The sequence below is a fragment of the Diadema antillarum genome, unplaced genomic scaffold (assembly GCF_040938485.1).
Source record: "Diadema antillarum isolate AM-2024a unplaced genomic scaffold, OU_Dant_1.0 seq00000657_RagTag, whole genome shotgun sequence".
Lineage (NCBI taxonomy): Eukaryota > Metazoa > Echinodermata > Echinoidea > Diadematoida > Diadematidae > Diadema > Diadema antillarum.
The window spans coordinates 463,415-481,562 of NW_027271569.1; the positions used below are offsets into that span (position 1 = coordinate 463,415).

The 18,148-nt window shown below is 39.9% G+C and overlaps 1 protein-coding gene across 1 annotated transcript; it reads right to left on the reverse strand.

Moving 5' to 3' along the window:
• Positions 1–829: 829 nt before the first annotated feature.
• Positions 830–18,023, reverse strand: LOC139736585 (probable tubulin polyglutamylase ttll-15). The gene is made up of 12 exons (XM_071647332.1): positions 17,772–18,023; positions 16,010–16,165; positions 14,591–14,710; positions 13,158–13,233; positions 12,262–12,500; positions 10,878–10,956; positions 10,455–10,563; positions 9,170–9,236; positions 4,419–4,546; positions 3,068–3,164; positions 2,187–2,300; positions 830–1,256 (listed from the first exon to the last, which is right to left on the reverse strand). The coding sequence occupies exons 1-12, from the start codon at positions 18,021–18,023 to the stop codon at positions 1,137–1,139; spliced, it is 1,557 nt and encodes a 518-aa protein (XP_071503433.1). The 3' UTR covers positions 830–1,136.
• Between the last annotated feature and the right edge of the window lie 125 nt (positions 18,024–18,148).

The following is an 18,148-nucleotide window of genomic DNA, read 5'->3' on the forward strand; positions in this document are numbered from 1 at the left end:
TTATTCATCTATCTTATTCTATTTTATTTTATTTATCTATTATTTTATTTTATTTATTTATTTATTATTTATCTATTCATTTATTTATTTATTTATCTTATTCTTTTTATTGGGGGGGGGGGGGGGGGGGGTTAGTTTGGAATGGAGGATGTAGGGGAATGACAGAAATCTCCATGTTTGTTACAATTCCTACCTCTGCCCTTGCAATTTGAGACCAGAGTCACTACAGTGATTATAAGACTATTTCAGTATTGCACCTATCTATGTATGTTTCTTGAACCACTGATACTGGTCAAGCCAATGTTATTGACCTTGGTAGGATCCGACACTATAACTGTCAGGTCAAAGGAAAACGTAGTGGATTACCGCCAGTTTCCGAGATATGTATGGTTACAGATATGATGTGATTTGTTACACTGTGGTCTCTTCTTATACCAAACTCTTCAAACATCACAATTGTACATCACAAGATGATACATAGCATTATAATTCTACAAGGTGATACAAATAATATGCAACATTCAAAGGCTGTGCTGCTACGTCAGTCATATTTCCAGAGATGCATATGCAGTCTCAGCCATTATGGCCTACAAAATGTAAATACTTGTGATCTTTGCATATCAAAGATGAAATGTGCATAAAGAACAGGCACCAGCTACGAACAAGAACAAACAGCATTCTATGAACACAAGTAATGCCAGTTTAAATAGTACTACTGACAAAAAATGGAAAGATGATGCAGCAATAGCTACTGAATCTAATCCAGTATCAGCAATAGTACACAGAACTAAAAATAGTACTGTAGTAAGATAATGTGAGAAAAGATGGATAGACTCATATCCAGCTATTTACACATATCAAATACATTGTCTATAGATTATCTGGCTAAAACAGCATCAGTTTCATTTCCATTGGTGATAATTGTCGGTGTTTTGTTTTTCCCTCGGGTTTTGAGTTGCATAACTAGCAAACTGATATGCTGTGCATTCTAGAAGGCCTTCGCCGATGTAAAATGTAAGATTTTTCAGCCAATTTTCAAACTGCTGAGAATCGGGAGAGCCGTCACTGACCCTGTGGCAAGCTAGGGGAGACATGGGGGAGTGAAAGCTCTTGGCAAACTCAAAATCCAGCATCCCTTACTGGCAGAAGGTCACATCCTGGGCACACTTGGCCGCAAACCACTCGCGCATTATCTGATCGTTCTTGTTGAGACCATCGTCAGATCTTGTGTTGTAGTTCAGTGCCTCATCCTGAGCCTAGGGCAAGAACATGAAAAACGCCAGAAATATTTTTCACATCATTACTGTCTGGAACTAACAGAAAACTGCCCCATGCTTACTTGTTATTGATTCAAAGAATATTCATGCAACAGCTTTTGCAAGATTCCACTTTTTTTTCTGTGAATCTGCTCATCTTCTGTTGCTCACTTCTATCACTGGTGCAAACACTTTTCCACTATCAGACACTGCTCACTAGAAGCAGATAAGCCCAGTTTCAAATCTATGCCACTTGCCATACAATATCAAATGGTTCCTATGAAACTGTTGAGGCCTCAAATAGAACCTGACTTCAGTTATTTTGAAATTATGGCTCATCCTGCACATATATTGCAAATCATTCTTTTCATGATCAAAGTGCAAGAGCTAGACTAAGTGTATATGTTTACAAGTTTTCACTTTAGGTGAGTGGAAGACTAGGAACATTGAAGGGGAATGACCCAAGTTATTAGATATCAATTTCCTTGAGCAAGAAAGTCACTCATGGTATTTTTACATCTACGTTTATCTTTGGTGAAATTATGTGGGAATTCAGAAAGCTATGACACAGGAAACATTTACATGAAGATACATGTACTGCACTCACTGTATGTGTTGTGATTGTCATTATCATCATGACAACAACAACAACAACAAATTGCTAGAGTCCTCTTCCAAAACACACATACAGGAAAAAGCCTACCAGGTACCTTTTTCACAATTCATTGTCCTCTTCTTTCATATCTTTCTACAAGCTCTCTAATTCATATCCTCCAAACATTTCAAATCAACATAGTCTTCATAATACTTTCTACATTAAAGTGGGCTATGTTTTGTTTTGTTTTGTTTTGTTTTGTTTTTGTTTTTGTTTTTGTTGTATAATGATAGTGCTGGCAAGGAGATGAAGAATTTCACAAGGGCCTGACTCACCAGAGGTTCAGGGTACACCCTCCTCATGCTTTTCCTGTTGTGGTGTTCAAGCCAAGCTGCCCGCAGCATCGCTTTCTGGGAGGGCGCCAGACATCTGTGACACACTCTGCATGCCTGCAATGCAGCGAAAAGGAGAATGCAAGGTGACATCAATGACTCTAGACTCTCGGCCCCAAATTCACGAAGGTGACTTAAATGTAAACCATAGTTTGTGCAAATTTCTTCTGTGTAAATATGATTGACAGATTGCGTAAACCAACAGACGGCCAGTAGCATATGTGCATTGATACTGGCATGTATAGAGGTACGCCTATTTCATGCTTATTTTACACCATGGTCTAGATTTGTACCATAATCTAAGTTTAAACCACCTTTGTCAATGCGGGCCAATGAGGCACGATGAATCTCACTTGACATACAACCACCATAAATGTTCACAACAACATTGAACTTTAAATAGTAATCCTCCGAAAGACTACTCATACACATGTATATAATTACATTTGTATAATATAATATTCCAGCATTCATATTCTGACTGTATTTAGCAACACCTGGTTGAGAATTAATCTCTTCTGACCCTGAAACCATAGAAGTTACCTACAGCTATGATAAAAATTGAACACTATCAGACTGGTAGAATTAAGAGATTTGTTGATTTCCAACTGAATTGCTGTCTACAAATGAATATCATAAAGCAAAGTTAAAAATGATACTTCACCATTGGTCATTTGGTACAGAAGTGGAAATCCGTTCAAAAGTCAAAATCACAAGTACTCCTACTTTCACCACTATCACTAAGACCACTAAGACCACTAATACCACTGCTTCCACTGCTCAAATGCTCAACTGCCATGATGCTGAATAGTATTTTGTTGTACCTCATCCTCGCACGTCTGGCACTCCTCTGAGGCACACAGCTCATATTTGACGACGATTTCTCTGTTGCTGACTCGCATCTCCTGGACTTTCCCTTGACTGAGTGTATCACAGAGAAAAGACAAACAAACAGACAGACAGACAGACAGACAGACAGACAGAGAGACAGACATAAAGACATAGTGAGAGAGAGAGAGAGAGAGCACAGAGAAAGTGTTACAATTGATTAGCTCATCCATAATTTTGTATGAACTCCTCAAAGCGGATTTTATCTCGCCAATTACTTCTGAAGAAAGTGAAGAAGTCATACTTCTATCTTTTTTTAAGAACCTCTGTGCCGTCACATCAGCAAATCACATAACTTTTTTGACATCATGGTACAACATGAGGCCAGCCCAGACCTTCCACTTCCAAGAAAAACATTTGAACAATGATTGTTTAACCCTTTTGTTGACTGGCATGTATGCTGGAATGTTTTCATTGCAAATTGGTTCCGATGTTTAGAAACCAACTAGTAATGAACTGAAATTACATACGTCAATCTACTGGTAATCTCGATTGTGCCAGCATGATCTTCGAATTTAGCTGAGGCACATTGTTACAACTGAGATAGCTGGCTAACTTTCCAGGAATTAAACTGAAATACCGATGAAAGAGTATTAAATAGTGAGTTACAGTAAAGTACTCAGGCAAACAGAGAGTTGATGGTTGGTTTACCGGTAATAGGTCACATACATGGCAAATTATGTCATCATGACTCACCTTGATAAAACACACGTTCAATCATATTCATCTCACTCGGAGTTCATTAACACCTGCAAAGAGCATGTATTCCAAGGTTGCTCCGAAAATGTTAATCGAAAGCTTTAGATCTTCGCGACGGGGACGTTCAGAGGGGAAAAAAACCTATTCTGAGCACGCGCAGAATCGCGTATCAAAGTCAATCTATTCATAGCTCGCGTTGTCTGAGTTTCACTACGCGTTCCGGTTTTTTTTTGTACGTCCGCTCAATTCACGATGTAGAGAGCTACTTCATGCACTGATCATATGGGGGCGCCATTTTATTTTTTGTAGGTTGCGTCCTAGCGTAATCTAAAGCTACTTTTCAGCATGACGCAGGGAGAGAGAAGAACGTCCAACCCACTCATTGTCTCAAACGTGCGCGCCGCAAATCTAAAGCTCCATAATAAGAAACTGCAGGGGCCCGTTTCATAAAACTTGTCATCAGTGACAAGTTGTCATAGATGTGACAAGCTACTGAAATCCTTGCATCTGATTGGCTGAGAGCAAATTTGTCATAGAAATGTGGCAGTTGTCACTGATGACAAGTTTTATGAAACGAGCCCCAGGTACCTGTTTCTCAGACTGAAAGGAAGGTCCCTGGCCACGTCGTTGATGCTCAGGACGTTGTAGACCACCCTCTCATACAGGTGGGTGTTCTCTAAAAAGTGGGCTGTCGACAAGTTGGGCGACATGTTCACCTGGAGGAAGATGCATTGTGGGAAAACAAACATCATAGCAATGGCAGCATGGGAAAGGATGCAAATAAAATATAATGGAGAGTGGTGTGTAGAAGTCACTATGGTTTCGAATATGCACAGATCAACAGCAAATGTTTCAATGAAATTAAATGTAGAATAAGGGAGTTACAACATTCCAACAGTATGAAGTAATATCTATGGAAACCACGCAGGCAAACTAGCTGAGGTGGACGGTGTCATCACCTGTACGTTGTCCAGCTAGTTTGCACTTACAGTACAGTACTGTAATGCAACGGCGTAGCCAGGATTTCATCTTAGGGGGGGCGGTTAGTCTGCGAGGGAGCGAAGCGACCGAGCCCGAGCGAGCGTAGCGAGCGAGGGGGGGAGGGTGTGGGAGGGGGGTGTCCCCCCTCCCACGGTAAGAACTTTTTGCATTTGGATGTTGTAAATGGTGCAATTTGATGCATGTTTTTGCGCGTTTTATCGACGTGAAACAGTCCCACTTGTTTATGGTAGCAGTTTATTTTGATGTAGATTATCATTGAACAATTTGCCTATAAAATGATATAATTTAGATACACTTCTTGTATTAATTCTTTTCACTGAATATCATGAACGCGACTGAGCCCGGGCGAGCGGAGCGAGCGAGGGGGTAGGGGAGGGTGTGGGAGGGGGGTGTCCCCCCTCCCACAGTAAGAACTTTTTGCATTTTGATGTTGCAAATGGTGCAATTTGATGCATGTTTTTGCGCGTTTTATCGACGTGAAACAGTCCCACTTGTTTATGGTAGCAGTTTATTTTGATGTCGATTATTATTGAACAATTTGCCTATAAAATGGTATAATTTAGATACACTTCTTGTATCAATTCTTTTTACTGAATATTATGAACGCGACTGAACCCGAGCGAGCGGAGCGAGCGTGTGGGTATAGGGGAGGGCGTGGGAGGGGGGTGTCCCCCCTCCCACGGTAAGAACTTTTTGCATTCTGATGTTGCAAATGGTGCAATTTGATGCATGTTTTTGCGCGTTTTATCGACGTGAAACAGTCCCATTTGTTTAAGGTAACAGTATATTTGAGTGTAGATTATTATTGAACAATTTGCCTATATAAAATGATATAATTTAGATACACTTCTTGTATTAATTCTTTTCACTGAATATCATGAACGCGACTGAACCCGAGCGAGCGGAGCGAGCGAGGGGGGAGGGGAGGGTGTGGGAGGGGGGGGGGGTGTCCCCCTCCCACGGTAAGAACTTTTTGCATTTTGATGTTGCAAATGGTGCAATTTGATGCATGTTTTTGCGCGTTTTATCGACGTGAAACAGTCCCACTTGTTTATGGTAGCAGTTTATTTTGATGTAGATTATCATTGAACAATTTGCCTATAAAATGATATAATTTAGATACACTTCTTGTATTAATTCTTTTCACTGAATATCATGAACGCGACTGAGCCCGGGCGAGCGGAGCGAGCGAGGGGGTAGGGGAGGGTGTGGGAGGGGGGTGTCCCCCCTCCCACAGTAAGAACTTTTTGCATTTTGATGTTGCAAATGGTGCAATTTGATGCATGTTTTTGCGCGTTTTATCGACGTGAAACAGTCCCACTTGTTTATGGTAGCAGTTTATTTTGATGTCGATTATTATTGAACAATTTGCCTATAAAATGGTATAATTTAGATACACTTCTTGTATCAATTCTTTTTACTGAATATTATGAACGCGACTGAACCCGAGCGAGCGGAGCGAGCGTGTGGGTATAGGGGAGGGCGTGGGAGGGGGGTGTCCCCCCTCCCACGGTAAGAACTTTTTGCATTCTGATGTTGCAAATGGTGCAATTTGATGCATGTTTTTGCGCGTTTTATCGACGTGAAACAGTCCCATTTGTTTAAGGTAACAGTATATTATTTGAGTGTAGATTATTATTGAACAATTTGCCTATATAAAATGATATAATTTAGATACACTTCTTGTATTAATTCTTTTCACTGAATATCATGAACGCGACTGAGCCCGAGCGAGCGGAGCGAGCGAGGGGGGAGGGGAGGGTGTGGGAGGGGGGGGGGGGGGTGTCCCCCTCCCACGGTAAGAACTTTTTGCATTTTGATGTTGCAAATGGTGCAATTTGATGCATGTTTTTGCGCGTTTTATTGACGTGAAACAGTCCCATTTGTTTAAGGTAACAGTATATTTGAGTGTAGATTATTATTGAACAATTTGCCTATATAAAATGATATAATTTAGATACACTTCTTGTATTAATTCTTTTCACTGAATATCATGAACGCGACTGAACCCAAGCGAGTGGAGCGAGCGAGGGAGAGGGGAGGTTGTGGGAGGGGGGTGTCCCCCTCCCACGGTATAAGAACTTTTTTGCATTTTGATGTTGCAAATGGTGCAATTTGATGCATGTTTTTGCGCGTTTTATCGACGTGAAACAGTCCCATTTGTTTAAGGTAGCAGTATATTTTAGTGTAGATTATTATTGACCAATTTGCCTATAAAATGGTATAATTCCAATACACTTCTTGTATTAATTCTGTTCACTGAATATCATGAACGCGACTGAGCCCGAGCGAGCGGAGCGAGCGAGGGGGAGGGGAGGGTGTGGGAGGGGGGTGTCCCCCCTCCCACGGTAAGAACTTTTTGCATTTTGATTTTGCAAATGGTGCAATTTGAAGCATGTTTTTGCGCGTTTTATTGACGTGAAACAGTCCCACCTGTTGAAGGTAGCAGTACAAGTATATTTTAGTGTAGATTATTATTGACCAATTTGCCTATAAAATGGTATAATTCCAATACACTTCTTGTATAAATTCTTTTCACTGAATATCATGAACGCGACTTAACCCGAGCGAGTGGAGCGAACGAGGGGGTAGGGGAGGGTGTGGGAGGGGGGTGTCCCCCCTCCCACGGTAAGAACTTTTTGCATTTTGATGTTGCAAATGGTGCAATTTGATGCATGTTTTTGCGTGTTTTAACGAGTTGAAACAGTCCCACTTGTTTAATAAGGTTGCAGTATATTTTAGTGTAGATTATTATTGAACAATTTGCCTATAAAATGGTATAATTTAAATACACTAGTCTTCTTGTATATTCTTACACTGAATATCATGAACGCTGTCTGTTCAGCAATCAAACAGAAAAAGCATGCACACGAGGGTGTAGATAGGGGCATATCCCCTCCCACACGAAGGTGATTTTGCGTTTTCAGACCTGAAATTCAGCGATCTGGTGCAAATTTTTGGTGCAATACTTTTTCATCGAAGTGTTAAAATCACGGAATTTAGCTCTTATTCCGAATGTGCACCATCTGTGCGTAGGTATAAAGTCTAGTGAGGTAGAGCTTAGGGGAAGGGGGATTCCCCCTCCCGCTCGCGGAGCTTTTGCGTTTTTAGAATTGAAATAAAGCGATCTGGGTATAGCCACAGTCTACTTCTTTGCATGGCGGGGGGGGGGGGGGGGGGCGAGCAGGGAGAAGGCGTGGGCGAGTATTATCTCCACCCTTCCCTTCCGATGGAGCTTTTATCTTTTTAAGGTTCAAATTGAGATATCTCGCAAACGCATATTTGATGGAAGCAACATTTGGGAAATCACACACACACACACACACACACACACACACACAAACTGATGGGGGGTGGGCTGAGGGAGGAAAGGGTCGATTAAAAGGGAAATTCCCCTTATACATGAGGGAACCTTCAGTTTTCGGAATATAAGTCTTCTGCACCCAGAATTATTCAGAATTTTTTGTAAATCTAAAAAGTGTACTTAGCTAGGGAAAGAGGCACAGAGGGGGAGGGTTTGGGAGGGGGATACCCCCTCCCAAGCACGAGAGATTTTGCATATTTTGAATTGAAATTCAACGATCTGGTGCACACTTTGAGTGAAATATTAAAAAAAAAATATCTTATTTGATGAAAGGTTGCAAAGGAGATCCGCTTCATGTGCATGCATACAGTATACACGCATTTTTTTTTCCGCCTCCCAAATCCCCGGTCCAAATCTTAGGGGGGGCGACCGCCCCCATCGCCCCCCCCTGGCTACGCCAGTGCTGTAATGTCATGTGTTTGGTTGATAATCTTGCAACCACAACCCCCTCTGCTTTTAAAAGTTTTCACTGCTGCTCAGTTGTAACAACCCTAAAATCATCTGAAGTGATGGAAATGCAAAGTACTTGTGAAGATTTGCCTCAGAGAACAACTGATGAATGGAAAACAGATTCAAAGCACTGAATTTATTAATCATGGTCAGCAAAATGTAACTTGATAACTATGCAAAGCCCTGTCGCTGTACAGAAGTTGCAACAGGCTTTGCACGATGTCTGGTGGGGCTAGTAACTTGATAGCTCACTGCTAGGTCTTCGGGCAAAACAAATATCTGTGAGTTTGAATATGTTCATAAACAGGCTTATTTTCATGAGATATGTCAATACATGTCAGGATCAGAAATTACATTACACTAACATCTGTACAACAAATTAACTCTAGCAATATCTATGGTGGCATAACTTAGTTTTCCCCACAATGAATACAATAATAGCTGTTAGCATCCTTCTACTACATCATATCTTTGGGCAATGTATGTAGACAGCCTAAAGACTAGTATGACGTATAACACTAACCTCCATGAGAAAGACATTCAAGTCTTCATCCAGGACAAAGTCAAACCTCATCAGCTCAAAGAATATGCTAGAAAATCAGAAAAGAAATCAGAAAAGATAACTGGTCTACAACACACAACAATCATAATTATTAAGGGCTAGAAAACACTACATGCATCTTATTGAAAGCTCAGTATGTTCTTATTGTAATCTTAACTTTTCTATTCAGAGACGAGAAATCATATAACAGCCAACAGCCTATTGTCCCTGAGGTGACAAAAACTTGTATCTAAAAATGTTAGTGAAAATCACTTTTCTTTTTTAATACAAAGTGTATTCATCATCAGATAATTAGTCAGATGTCTGGTCCAAATCTTTATTTGGCTTACCCCCATAATGAAGCCACCAAGGCATGTCAACAGAATGGCAATCTTATTTGTTATAATGCCTTGGCTGTCATGTTTTTTGTTTTGTTTTGTTTTTTGTTTTTTTTCCTCTCAACATTTGACATTTTTGACACCCAAACAGCAAATGGCATTGTAGCCATGTGAGAAGCAAGTGGTGACTGCAGCACTGCAACCTATCTCCAGCCAGAAAGCTTCATTGTCATCAAAAGTTAAAATCACATCTCATGCCATATGTCATTTTGTTAAAGCTACTGGAAAGCTGCTGTAGCCCAGGGGAAATGACCAGTGGCGGATCGACTGGGGGTTAGGCGGTTAAAATCCCCCACTCCCACACCCCCCCCCCCCCCCCCATCTTGGGCTGTCAAGTGAAAATGTGATGTGCATAGAAAAATGCAATATTGTGTCCACACGCACACTACAAAAATGTATGTCCCTACTACTCTGTCTCAGGCTCAGCCTTAGACAAAAATAGCAAAAAAAACAAAACAAAACAAAACAAAACAAAAATCACCAAGAGACAGGACAACCCCCTCTTGGACTCATGATCTGCATCGTCATTGGGTAAAAGCCCCCCCCCCCCCCCCCCCCCCAGCAAGAAAGCTAGATCTGCCCCTGATGACCATGAGTTATCAGTCACAAGGTCCCTGGTTTGAATCCCTTGTTTACAGCAGTTGTACCTAAGGCAGGGCACTTTATCCTTTACTGGCTAGTCCTTTGAAAAAAAAGTAAAAGCATCAGTCCCTTGACTGCTTGCATATAAGTATTCAGTGCTTCAGCAGCAGTTACATAATCATAACACAGACATATTCACAATCCATCGAATAATGTCTAGACAGGATCAGCATGATTGCAGCATCTCCACCTTGGCTCCATAGATAGACTGATCAGAGAAAACTTACTGTTTGTGTCGATATTTCTTGATTGCATTCAGCAGCTGAGGGTATTTGTTCAAGAAGACGCCACGGATGGCTTCATGTATCTGCTGGTAGACATGGTCTGGATCATCACCTGTGTGTGATATTCAAAATCAACAGCAACAAAATCAAATATAAATCACATCTGGTATTCATTAGCAGAATGCAAACGGAAGCATCTTCACTTTCAGGATTTTTTTTTTTTCACACATCTGTGGATGCATTTCAACATCTATGTTCCTCAGCTCAAGGGGTGAATAGTACCTATTTAAATACTTAAGAAAAAAAAAAAACACCTACCACCACCACCAACAACAACAACAAAAAAACACACCACCACCACCACCACCACCACGTAATAAGATTTACTCATGGATTTACAGTAGTAGATGAAGTCAAGCAAATTACCTATAGATCTCCAGTATGCATTCAAGCTGTCCATGAAGTTGTAATTGTATTCCTGATAGTACTTCTGCAAAGATGGCATCTGAACAAGTGGCAAAAGACAAAAAAAATAAAAAAATAAAAAACTATAAAAAACAAAGACATAGTAATTACATTATATTGGATGGCTATGAATGGGATACCAGGGAACATTGCACGAGTTAGGGCCAATATTGCACGAATCAAAGATGAGTGCAATATTGGCCCTAACGAGTGCAATATTCCCTGGTATTCCATGAATTAATGCCATCCAATATAATTATTATCATCTACAATTAAGTAGAGCAAGCATAAACTACAGAAAAATACGGGGCTTCTACTCGTCTTTGAAGTTACTCAGTAACTCGGACTGGCAGTCACATCCCACTGAAAAGGGGAAGCCCCTAAAACTGCGTGGTGCAAGCTGTTTGCGCGCTTGTAAATTGTAACAAAATGATATGACGCCCACTAGTAGCAAGCGTTTGCGCACTCAGCAAGCGCTTGCGCAACAGACGAGAATATGGTGTGATCTTGAACGGCCAGTAACAATGGTAGCCTATGGGGAATTAGTACGTTGGCCTATGCGTTTCGTTCAATATGCTCTGATATTGAACGGTAAAAATTGCGCGGACAACAATACACGTTTTTAATGCGTGGCTAAAACGTCCTATATAGATGATAATTGGTCATGTTTGCAATTCCCATTCTTTCTCTCATCTTCTTTGACATTTCTGAATGTTCATGTTACTGTAGCCAGGGTTTTATGGATAAGCCCACTTCACACAGGCTTATTTTTGTTGTGTAGTATACATAATATACCAGGGAAGTGGACCTCCTTGGATAAACAGTGTATATCATGCATTGACTATTAAAATCAAATGCAATTTTTCTCCTTATACACCTACCCCATCCCCTCCCCCTCCCCCCCCCCCCCAAAAAAAAAGATTATGTTCGTTCAAGAGTAATATAATACATGAATTCCTGTTTGAACATGTAATATTGCTGACAAAAGTAAGTAACTTATACCATACACTCGTTCATGAAAGTGCCAATGATAGGCCCTACACTGCAAGGAGTGCAGCGGAATCTTTTACATGCATGGGCCGTGGCTGTCTCATACACAGGACCTCTACTTTATGACCAATCCAATGGCCAGCGTGTTTAGCCTCTAGGTAGACAGGACTGCATGATAACACACAACATTGCTCAGCTACTGTACATGCAATGAATGGGAATCATACCTCAGTCGTTTGACTGCGAGGCAGACCCGATACAGTGTGAGTCACTTTGCCACTCCATAGCATATAATGAGGATAATATTTATATTCCATTAAAGTTAAAGCATTGACATACAGATCAGGCAACTTACCTTCCACACAGGGGTGTAATCGTCACCGACGACGTACTTGTTGACATCACTGAAGTCGATAGGGTGGTAGTCCTTGGCACAAAACCGTATCAGCATCTCATCTTGGAGGAGGTAGATGCGCAGGGGATCTACAGAGGTTATGGACACGTAGAGGCCCAGGTCAAATTTCTTCCCGTCGATGAGGTATGGGTTTGCGATGTACTGCTGTATGAAGGTATTCTTGGCATTCAGATCCAGGTCTGCAGATATGGTGAAAGAGCAAAAATCAAGACTAGAAATCAGAGAGTATGCAAATTATATTGATCATAACAATTAGCATTCAAATAATCTTGAAATTATGCACATTTTTCGCTCTACAATGAGATACTGCCAGTGGCAAGTTGTCCTGAGAAGAAGCTCAACATACCATCATTGACAAATATCTCCATGACATTTTCATGGACAAATTCACAGCCGAAGCCATGCCTTATACACAAACCAAGTGCATGTCATATTGTGCCACCATGAAAGCTGCTTTTTATACTCTTTGTTGTACTGACATATGAAATGAAAATAACAATAACAAAGGTCAAAGTAAAGCGTATGTGGCTGGCATATGATAAAGTGGGACATTATTGCTTTTAATCACATAGATAACTTGTTCTTTTTTTTTGAGGGGGTGGGGGGGGGGGGGGAGTGATTTACAGACCATGATGCCAAAGTCATGAATAAACCCTCTTTATCATCCCCATTAAGATGGAAAGTAAGTGACAAATCTTTTTTTTTTTCTTGGGGGGGGGGGGGGTGTGACTTTCTTTTTTTTTCTTTACATTTTGAAATTGTAAATTCCATTAATTAATAGGAAAATAAGTTGTATGCATCAAATTCTTTCCTTCATAATTTCCTGTAGGACTCACCATCTATGGCTTTCACCTTTATCCCTCTATGAGAGCTGCTCTTCTGAACCCAAAGGGTATCTTTGTTTTGCCTAGTCTGTAAAATAAAAAGAATAATTACCATTAGTCCATGAATGATAGTTAACAAAGAATATCCTACCAAAACTCCCTGCAGTAGAAGCAGTAGCAGTAGTAGCAGTAGTAGTAGTAGCAGTAGTAGTAGTAGTAGTAGTAGTAAGTAGCAGTAGTAGTAGTAACAGAACCCATATGGTATAATCTGTTGACAAATGATTGAATGCTAATGAAGGAATGACTACTGTTACTTCCTGTAGGAGTGGCAGTACATGCAGTAGTAACAAAACCCAAAGGGTCTCTCTTCTTTGCTTAGTCTGTTAATAAATGGATACTCTAAAGTTCACATGGGAATAACTACCATAAGTTTCTAAAGTACCTCATGATATCTCATTTTACATTTGCATTTCCTCTATACTGTAAAATAAGTACTATTACAATAGGTTTTTATATCACCTTCATCATATTTATCAGTTATCAAAGCTCTAGCTGTACAAAGATGTATTTTGAGAAAAACAAACAAACATTGTTTGCATACTGTTTATCAAGTGATCCACATCTTGTAAACTCAGCTATTCAGTAGATCACTCTACTTCATTGCTACATTTACTTGCAAATCATGCATAGTTTCCCTCATTATTCATTTGATTTGTACATATATCACTTGGGTACTTTATGACTTGTACTTCTGACAAATTGTTAAAACAATGTAATTTGTTAAATGTACATTTTGTATTATGTACTATTTTTAAGGAAATAAAGTATAATTGAACATAAAATTAACATTGTACAGGGAGTATAATGGTTGACACAGCAATGTTGTCTGTGTCAAGTTTCAGAGAAATCTTACAAGAAGTCTGGCCTCAGGAATACATGAAATCAGCTTTAAAGAGTGTGTACAATTCTGGTCGAGGTGAGGATTTAGCATTTAACGTTTTGCGAGATATTCAGAAACCACTTTATGAGATGTCAAAGAGCATGCAATTCTAAGGGGTATCAAAAGTTTATCTGATGAAAATCAGTTTGAAAATGGCTGAGATATCCAAAAACAAGGTGAAACAAAGAGATCCTAATAAAAGGCGTGGCCTGTTGCCTTTCATTATCATCACTTTTTTGGATATCTCTGCCATTTGAAAAAAGATTTTCATCAAATAAACGTTGAATCCTTCTTAAAATTACATGCTCTTTCATATTTCATAAGAGGTTTCTCATTATCTCTCCTAGGAATGTTCAAAACATGAATCCCCACCTCAACCAGTATTGTACAGTCCCTTTAATATCGAGTTCATGGAAATCATTGGAATTTTCCTCCCCGCCCTCTCCCAACCCCCCCCCCCCCCCCCCCCCCCAAAAAAAAAAAAAAAAAAAAAAAAAAATGGTACCTCAGCCAAGAATGCTTCTTTCTGGTCTGGGATCTGGAAGGCTTTAGGAATGTACTTGATGTCCGATGTTGCTAGGAACACCTTGTTGGTGATGTAACCTGTGCCTGGAAAATGATTGACCTGCAAGAAAAAGACATCAGTCTATCCATGATAACAATGTTACACTCCATCACATCCAAGACTTACCTTTGCACAATTTAGGGTGGCCTTGAGGGAAATGTCAGCTATGTTAACCTGACTTGCTGACATTCTCATGAATACAATTTTCTTCTCATTTACATGATAAGTGCTTCAAAAATATTCTTTTGTGACAACTTCTCCCATCACTTGTCGTAGCATTTTGGAAAGTACAGTGGCCCTTGCTTTTTCAGGAGGGGCAAGGAATAAAGTTTTCTCCTGTTTGACCCACAAGGTTCCAGCAAATGACCAAATATCAAATACCCAGTATCAGGGCTCAACTAGTGGTAGTGGCTCAGTGGACTGGGGATGATGTCGCGCCATCAATTTCCAAAAAAGCTTTTCGGTACCTTCTCAAGGCCTAATCGGGCAGCTAAAATTCACAATGAAACTTAATATTTCCTTTTGTTTTGGACCATTACATTTCTTTTTTGGGGGCCACCAAATTTTCATATTAAAAGATTTTAGTGACCCAAACAGGCGGGCAACTAGAGAAAAATGTCAGTGTGTAGCCGGCCCTGCAGTATGTAGGTTGGTCTATGATGCTAGGCCACTGCACTACAGTTTGTAGGTCTACAGACACTGAAAGTAACAACATCCAATGACAAAAATGACAATATCTACGTAGCAAATCAATGTGCTAGAAAAAGAATCCTCCTCATTCAATATATTTTAGAACTGCACAATTGACAGTCAGATATAGTAGTAGAAAGCGATTAGGAAAGTGAAATCTCTTTGTAGAGTATTTATCTGGACTCCAGTCATTACTTTGCAGCATCAATGAAATTTAGTGGCTGCATTTCAACCAAATGGTCCCAATTGAGTGGGTAATGGTCCCAGTTCTTTTGTGAAAAACAACTTGCAGAAGATTTGTTCCAAAGACTTTTGAGTACATAACCTGGTTCCCTCTGAAGTGGTTTCTTATTATCACATGCACACTGTATCAAAGATTTCTAGTGCATCAACCTAGATCTACCCTGTACATGACACGATAATTTGCTTATAACAAACTGCTCCTTTCAAAAAATAAATAAATAAATAAAAATAAATAAATAAATAAATGAATTAAAAAAAATAAGTTGTGGCTTCTATTCTTGCTAAACTAACATCGCAATTCCTATTTTTCTTTTGATCACTACGTATTTTTGCTTGTTTGTATCACAGAGCAGTCAACTTATACTCATTTTCAGTCAACTTATACTGAATGAGTCTCATTTTCAGTCAATCCAGGTTATTCCAGACCTTTTGATGGGGCTGAAGCTTGGCAATGACAGCTGCCAGTTCTGTGAAGGGGTAGTCGTGGGCCCACAGCACATCCCACTTGGAGTTAGCGTTGCCTTGGAGATAGCCAATCCTGTCAAACACCGCCATCACATGGTCCAGGTAGCCTGAGTTTACCTGATCAAGACATTAGCATCAACTGAAAATAAATCTTGTCATATATTTTGAGTCTTCACTTCAAGTTCATCTTAGTGCACATTTCTTAACCCGAAACGGGCTGGGGGAGGGGGTTGAATCAACCCCCCCTCGACATTTACAGCGACCATTCTGCCTCGCGAATTTTTTTGACCGCGCCGCTCACTGACTTTTTACTTTCAAGTCTCGCACATCTCATGACACCATTTTTGCAAAAATCGGACATACTGTTACGATGCTGCACGACCTTTTATACATGCCTGTCAGACCGAAAATGGCTCAAAAACATGATTTTGAGTACAAAGTCTATGCAAATAGAGTTTTCTCACCTTATAAAAAAAGATATGATTATTTTCACTTTCAATGGCTAAAATCAATTAATTTTAGCATAATTATGCTTAAAATAGGTTCTATAATGAATTTTGTGGAAAAAAATCGAAAAAAACAAAAGGTAAAAAAAAAAAGAAATACACAAGAAATTCATAAAACAATAAAATACGTAAGAAATCAACCTTGATACCAGATTCTTTTTCCAAGTACATAGTTAGGAATGCTAGAAGGAATAATGTCACCAAAAATTAGGATGCCATTAGCTTTACTTTCTGAATTAAAGCAAAATTTATGATTTCACGCATATTAATTAATATAAAATATAAAAAATGAGAAATTCAACTTTTTTTCTAATAGTTTGGTAGATCGCCCGACAAGTAATGTATGTGCCAATTTTCGGGGCGATTGCGCGATCGACGACCAAGATCTCGGGGGGGGGGTTGGTTTGAATCAACCCTCCCCCGGTCACAGAACAGGCCAAAAAGCCCAGCCTGGTTAGGGTTAATCTACTGCACATGGATGGTGAGCCCTCTGCTACGGATACTCCTTGCAGTCTATGATACAGCAATATTGTGTATTTGCTTTTATGATTAACAACAGATTATCACACTATGAATGCTAAGAATGACAAGTGATGATGCATCCAAGATTCTCAATACTTTTTTTTTCAGTCTTATTGGCATATGTCCATTCCATTTGCCTACACATGTACATGTACACAGTATGTTCGTAAGTTAAGTACAAAGAGAAATATAGTGTTACAAAAGCATAAGTATAGGTGCAGAAAAGCACAAATACCAAGGACACCACATGGCACTGCTGCCCCGCTGCATCTCAAGTGACAATATTATGTGTGCATTGAATATTTTGCTAACTATCTATAATCTCTTTTCTCTTGATATAATTATCAATTAGGAGTGTTGGAGTGCCTTTGACATGTGCATGCTTACTTAAAATATCATTACTCATTTTAATCCCACGATAACATAGGATGATGCCTATTCATCAGTCGAAACTGGTGATTTCAAACATTGATGTTTTCTGTGACTTAATATCCCTATACTGCCTCATAAAGAAGTTGATGTTTTTTAGACCAGTATCTACTCCTAAAACAGTTTACAGAAGATGCCAAGATGACATATTCTGGGAGACCATTCCATAATATGATATTCAAAACATAACAGATTCTATCACAAGCACAAAGTCAAGGTTCCACTTAATGAATGATGTGTTGCATAATATACTCTGCACCACTTACATGTTTACCATGAATCCAAACCACTGGCCTCCCACTATGGTCCATATCTGCAGATGTGCCCTCAGCCATACCAACTCCAAGGTGCGGGCCGTTGCGGCTGGTGAACTGCAGCTCATGCATGACCCTCAGCTGGTATACATTCCACATGATAATGAGCAGACCGATGCAAAGAGCCGAAATCAAAACGTAGAGGACGTGGGGTGGCAGACCCGCTCGACGGGGCCGGTGCTTCGGAGACAGCTGCCTATACATCTGGAGGTTGCAGGATTATGTCAAGTGGAAAGGGAGGACAGAGGGAAAACAAAATGAAGTTTTTAAAATGGTCAAAGATAAAAAGACAACCATAATTATGTGCATATGTACACTGTATATGCACA

Coding starts and splice junctions, on each gene's coding strand:
- LOC139736585 (XM_071647332.1), bottom strand. CDS start 18,023: ATGTATAGGCAGCTGTCTCCGAAGCACCGGCCCCGTCGAGCGGGTCTG. Junction 16,166..17,771: donor TTTGGATTCATGGTAAACAT/GTAAGTGGTGCA, acceptor TGTCTTGATCAG/GTAAACTCAGGCTACCTGGA. Junction 1,257..2,186: donor GGGTGTACCCTGAACCTCTG/GTGAGTCAGGCC, acceptor TTCTTGCCCTAG/GCTCAGGATGAGGCACTGAA.